This window comes from Tympanuchus pallidicinctus, unplaced genomic scaffold, assembly GCF_026119805.1.
Source record: "Tympanuchus pallidicinctus isolate F22 unplaced genomic scaffold, pur_lepc_1.0 scaffold22, whole genome shotgun sequence".
NCBI lineage: Eukaryota > Metazoa > Chordata > Aves > Galliformes > Phasianidae > Tympanuchus > Tympanuchus pallidicinctus.
The window spans coordinates 10,831,724-10,837,723 of record NW_026294739.1 but is presented as its reverse complement, the minus strand read 5'-3'; the positions used below and the strand labels follow the sequence as shown (position 1 = coordinate 10,837,723).

The window sequence follows — 6,000 nt, the reverse complement described above, 5'->3', positions numbered from 1 at the left end:
GCTCACTGTCTGTACCTCAGGTGATGTTTGTTCTCTTTTGAATCTCTGTGAGCCTGATGGAGGTGGCAGGAGAAAGTCGGCCATGAGTAATTGTCCAAGAAGCAAAGGGGCTTTTGTTTTTAATCCTGTAATTATCAACTGCAGCTTCACTGACAGGTTCCTTCATTTTCAGCATTTCCCTGTTTCCCCTGCCTGGGCTTTCTCTGTCCTCAGAGCTGCTGGGACCCAGGGGTGAACTTCTCCTGTGCTCTCTGCCACGTACTGCCTGATGCAGTTCTCCCAATTAGCCATGCAGGCATCTGGGCACGTAATGCTGGGCCTGATTTCTGCTTGAGGTTCCAAACCAAAGGATGCCACAGTCAAGTTTTCCCTTCTTTCACCTTTATTTTTCACTCTGTGGATCCAAAAATCACATCTGGTAGGCCCATAGAAGCATTTAAGATAAAAAATGAGGTGTGTACTTGACTGCTATATAGGTGGATCTTAAATACACGAGTCCTTCTTTCAGCACGAATTTTCAGTTTGGATGATGCCCTTGGTCCTCCAGTAATGTTTCCAAGGCGTAAACCCTTACTGATCTCAATAGGCCACCATCTGCTTTTAGGATTATATGTGACTTATTAGCACTTAAGTTATTATTATTTTGAATACATTTTGCATTGCAACAGGAAGAAAAACACGGGAATTATGTATCTCAGGGCATCTTCTTCATTCCCACTGTGTTCCTGGGTGAAAATGACGGTACCAATGAAAAATTAATTTTGTCGGTTTTGTTTGGCGTTTGGATATGGAAATGCGGACGCTCCTGCGCTGGGGTGTTCGCAGCGATGCCGTTTTCGAGCAGAGCGGGCGCGCAGCGCTGTTACCGCTGCCCCGGGTGGCTTCTGCCGCTGTAACGCCTTCGGATGCGCTCCATCCCCGCGCAACGCCGGGCCGGGGCGCGCCCTTCCCGCGCAGCGCTGCGCTCCCGCGGCGCCCGAGGGCGGAGCTTGGCGGCCCCGCCCCTCCCGCGGCGGTGTGCGCCCGGGCGCGGAGGCCACGAGCGGCTCCTCTTGCGCCGCCGGGCGCCCTCGCCGCCCGGGTCCTCCCACCGCCGTATAAAGCCTGGGGCTGGCGGCAGCGCCCTTTGCTCTGCCCGCCGCGGAGGAGGAGCGGCATCCCGGGCGCGGCACCGGCTGCTCCTGGCGGCGCTTTTCTCTTTTCTCCCACCTCCGCCCTCGGGGCTGGCGGCGCGGGGAGCGGCGGCGGTGCGGAGGGGGAAGATGGCGTGGAGCGGCGCCCGGCTCCCGCGGCTCCTCCTGCCGCTGCTGCTGGCCTTAGCGCTGCCAGTGGCGGCGGAGCGGCGCTCCGGGCCCGGCTCCGGCCCCGCAGGTGAGGTGCGGGGCGGCGGGAGGTGCGGAGCGCTGCGGGGATGCGCTGCCGGCATGCGCCGCCGGCTCCATTGTGCTTCCCGGCTCGGGTGCGTCTGCCGGGAGGGAACCCCGCCGGTCCGCGGTGCGCGCGTGGGGGCTGCCGCTTCTCCCCGGTTATTTCTGTGTTTCTTCTGTAAGTCCCTCGCTCCGCGTTTTTCCTTGCTGCTCGCTGCCCCGGGGAAGGGGTGCGGCCCCCGGTGCTCCCCAGGTTGTCGCCCGGAGGAGCTGAAAGCATTTTAAATCGCCGGAGTGAGTCATGCGGCGGTAGACGCAGGATTCAGCTTCGGAAAAAAGTAAAAATAGATTCCTCAGTGGGAAGGGAGCGCCTCTGACTTTCTCCTTCCCCCCTCCCCCCCCCCCCCCTCCCCTCTTTCTCTTCCCTGCTCCCTTGACAAAGTGTTGATGGGCAGGGAGGTTTTCCACGGCAGGGAAAAGCACGGTGTCATTCGCTCCTTGTCTGAACTTCGTCAGTTCGGGGTGAAGTTTCCCACTTCGTGAGAAAAGTGAGCTGGAGGCTGCCGTGCTTTTTGCTGGTCCTCGGAGGCCGCCAGATTTCTGTTCCTTGTTTTCTGTAGTCACGTCTGTGAGAAGGTAGAAAGCAATTGTATCTTTATTATGTAGAATACAAGAATGCACGCAGGAAATTCCCTCAGAGAGGTGTCCAAACATATGTGTCAAGCTATATGCCAAAACCGATTTCTTATCCAGTACTGCTTTAGCATCTGTATTTCTGATTTCTGTTCTGGAAATAGAAAGGTATTCCATCCTGCTGAACTATTACCACATGAAATCAAAGTAGTTTTATTTCCTGGCTTGTTTACTCAATGTGTAATAAAGTTATTTTTATTACCTAGCTTGATTCTTGCTTTGGTGCACTGAAGGCAGCTCGTTTTTCTGAGAGACAAGTTTATTCCAGGAACTTCTGAGTTTGAAAGTTGCTGCTTTAGCTCATAACCAGTGTAAGATAAGTCGGCATTGATGAACACCAGGCTGCTTGCTGTGCTGGTCTCTCCCAGCTTTCTCCTTTTGCTGCTTTTGGACACTCTGCAGAGTTCCCTGCGGGCTCTGTATGGCTGTTGCTCGCTCTCCAGGCAGTGTGAGCATCGCTGTCCCATGGCTGTGGGGCTGTGTCCTCCTGGGGTGTGTTTTGGGCAAAACACAGAGCTGTGTCTGTGGCAGAGGGGCTGTGAGGATGCTCCTGTGGCAGTTGGTTACTGCAATCAACTGCGTTTTTCCCCCTCTAGAGTATCTATGCTAATAATGTATTTTTTTTAATGCAACTTGATCTAGGTGTTACATCTTGTGCTGATATCAAGTAACGACTGGCCCAGTAATGACTCTTGATTTTAAACCCTGTCGCTGGTCAAAGGCTTGAGAAGTAGAGAGTGCATAGTTCAGTGGTAGATGAAGCACTGTGCTTTATAGCAAACCAGAAATTGACTGGTGTATCTAGATAAATGATAAAAGTGATTCTGTACAAATTGCAACACTGGAAAGCCCTGTTCTATTTTATATAAGTGATCAAACAAGAAAATCCTATTCTTAATTTAAACAACAGCAGTCTGTATCGGACTGTAGCAAATTGCTGAGTGCAGACTGCTCTTTGGGTAGCTTCTGGACCGTAGTGCTGCCTGCCGTGTTGCTTGATTTTGTACCAGTTTTAACCCTTCGATGTTATCCTCCAGTCTGTGCTGTATTGCTTGGCTAGGGATAGAGCATAGTGTGCCCTCCCTTGTAGAAATCCATACATGTACGTGGGCTCAGTCTTCTGTGGAATAAAGGTGCAGAAGTTTTGGTGTTAGAACAACAGTATTAACGTATTCCTGCTGCGCTGCAGTTACTGAGTACCTGTTGCTTATCATGTAACACACTGCAGGAAAAGATATTTGTCGTTATTTTGGGTGTGCCCATGAGAATGTTTTTTCAATCAGTTCTCTGCACAGGAAACTACCCTGCCTTCTCACAGTCCGTTCCTCGGTGGCTGTGGACTTGGCCGCTTGGCTGTGTGGCCACGTAGCCACCATGTGTTGTAAGAGCATTGAGCAGGCCTGCTGTGTTGCTGCTATCCTAGTACACCCAAAACATGAAGAGAGGGCAGGGGTTAGGGCTTGTCACAGGGAGCGGAGGTAGCTTCCAGAGCCGACGTGGCCAGGATGTGTCCTGGAGCTGCAGCAGTACTCGTGGCCAAGCTGCCGGCTGTGCTCCGCCTTAGTGAGCCTTCCCTGCTGGCCGCAAGCGCTGCAAGCAGTGATGGGTATTGGATGTGGCTGCATGAGGGCCTGCTTGGAGGGACAGTAGGTGCTTTGTGAATTGCTATTGACATTTTTAGGCTCCTCCAAAATGGATGTGGTGATGACAGTGACTGTAAGCCTTTCACTGAGGCAGCGCAGTAAAGGAGCGAGGGATTTTGATCATGTAACCAAGAACACCATGTACCTGGTGTACTTTCTGAAAGAAATGGAAGGCTCAGCCTGTTTCCCCTTAGAAATGGTGCGATGAAGAACTCAGACCGCTCTCTTGAAGTTCAGAGGCTGTACAATGCAGAGGGAAAAATATAGGAGCTTTTTGGCTAGGTTTTTTCTTTCCTCAAACAATGAAGGTAAGTCACAGTAGTGGATGTGACATTGCTTTTGTCTGTGATGGGCAGTGTGTTTGGTTAAGGTCATAGGAAATTTGACCAGAAAACAGCTGTTACCTGCTTTGGCAGGGGGGTTGGTCTCGATGATCTCTAGAGGTCCCTTCCAACCCCTACAATTCTGTGATTCTGTGACAGTTCTTATCTCTAATTGATACTCTCAATTGCTGTCTGAGTCAGGATGATTTTGCATGGAACATATTCCTGTTAAGGAACTAATATCATTTCTGAAAGGTTTCTTTGCACTGACTGCATATTCTGGAGAGTCATGGTTTATGTCCAGATTCCTGACTTTTATATTTTTTCCCCCATCATTACTGCTTACTTAAGGAGAATTGACTCCCTCTTCACAGGGAAACATTTTGTTTTGTTTGTTGAATTACAATTGTTACATTGCATGATCAAAAGGAACATCGATCCATTTGTGTAAAGCCGCTAATCTGTTTAAAATTGAAATTAGTTGACACTCTGCTCCAGAGAATTCCCTTGGCACAGATGGTAGGTAGGATCACAATACAACATATTTTTGTTTTCATTTATAACATCTGTTTTTATAGTTCTTGAGGGACCAGTTGCAAGGAGAGCAACTTTGAAAGTGAAGAATCTTTGTTCCTTCTTAATTTCTACGCAGTGTAGTTCCCTTCAGCAGAAAGCACAACATGACAGGAATGTGTCTGTATGTGTAGGAATGTTGTAGCTCTATAGGATAAGTGACAGTCGTAGAGGAATACGTGCTTGCAAGCACAGTCTGACATTGCTGTGCTGTTCAGACTTCTGGTTCTGTAACAGAACTACTTCTGGAGTATTTCATTAGGATTAATTCACTTCTCAAAGTAAAGTTTATATTGTGCATGAATAGACTAAATATGTAAAATCTCTGGTTCACCCCCAAATTATTTCAAGCAGCTGGAATTCCTATTAAAATTTGCAGTAGCTGGGGAAGAATAAGCAGCCCATTAAAGAAACAGAATATCTTTTTTTTCTTGATGATCATAAGAGTAACATCTTGTTCATATTCTCAGTGTCTGAGTACGTGCATGTATTTTAATTAGTATTTTGATGAAATGTTTGCAAATGTGACTGCAGACACTTAGGTATCTGCTGATCATTAGCTATTATTGGCAAATTATGCAGTTATCATATTCAGTCATTTCAGTCTGTTTCTACCAAATATGGTGTAAAGATGCTGTGGATTACTTCGTAATTCCTTTGAAATGCATAGATGTGTTTGCAATGGAGAACAAATTAATTACATATCAGTTTCCTTAATAATTCAAAGTTAAATAGTAGGATCTTGTTTTAGTTTAAAACATCCAAGTTTATAGGACAACTCTGAAGAAAGCCAATCTTGTAGTGGTTGTCCCACCAGCTCTTATAGGCTACCCTTTGAAAAGTATTCTAAGGGTTCTTCCTGGTACAAGTTGCAATTCTGTTGGTCCACTGTTATTTTCTATATCCCAGTGTCTTTTTCCAGGAAAATCAAATGTCTTTTTGATGGTAATATTAATTCTTAAAGTATAACTGCAAGTTACCCAATTCTTGTATTAAAAATCCATGCTAACTAGAGAACTAAAGGTTGAAAAAAAACAAAACAAAACAAAAAAAAACAAACCAACAAACTTTATTTGGACTATCTTCATAAGCAGCTTACCAATTACGTTTTATATCACTGTGAAACAGCTATACACACATCATTAGCATGAGATTACAACCAGGTCCATTAACCTAATAACTGAAGTTGCTAGCCCAGATGTTCCTTGTTAAAAGCACTCCAAAATATACGTCATAACTTGCAGGTCTTTAGGTTTTGTGTCAGAAACAGGATGGGTCTTTGGTGCTGCTCCACAGGGCTGAAGGGCAGGCTTGCTTGGAGCAGGCGCTGCCCTTCTTGCCTAGTGTGGAGTAACAGTCTGCCCTTGATGCAGAAAAGGGCTCTTTGACAGGTGTGGTTTT

The 6,000-nt window shown here is 47.3% G+C and overlaps 1 protein-coding gene across 1 annotated transcript in view; it reads left to right on the top strand.

Annotated features, from left to right (window-relative positions):
• The first annotated feature begins 1,058 nt into the window (after positions 1-1,058).
• The window catches only part of PLOD2 (procollagen-lysine,2-oxoglutarate 5-dioxygenase 2), a 47,224-nt gene continuing 42,282 nt past the window's right edge, over positions 1,059-6,000 (top strand). Inside the window, exon 1 of the mRNA XM_052685927.1 lies at positions 1,059-1,371. Within this exon, the coding sequence (XP_052541887.1) occupies positions 1,263-1,371 (109 nt within the window). The 5' untranslated portion in view covers positions 1,059-1,262. The remainder of the gene's footprint in view (positions 1,372-6,000) is intronic.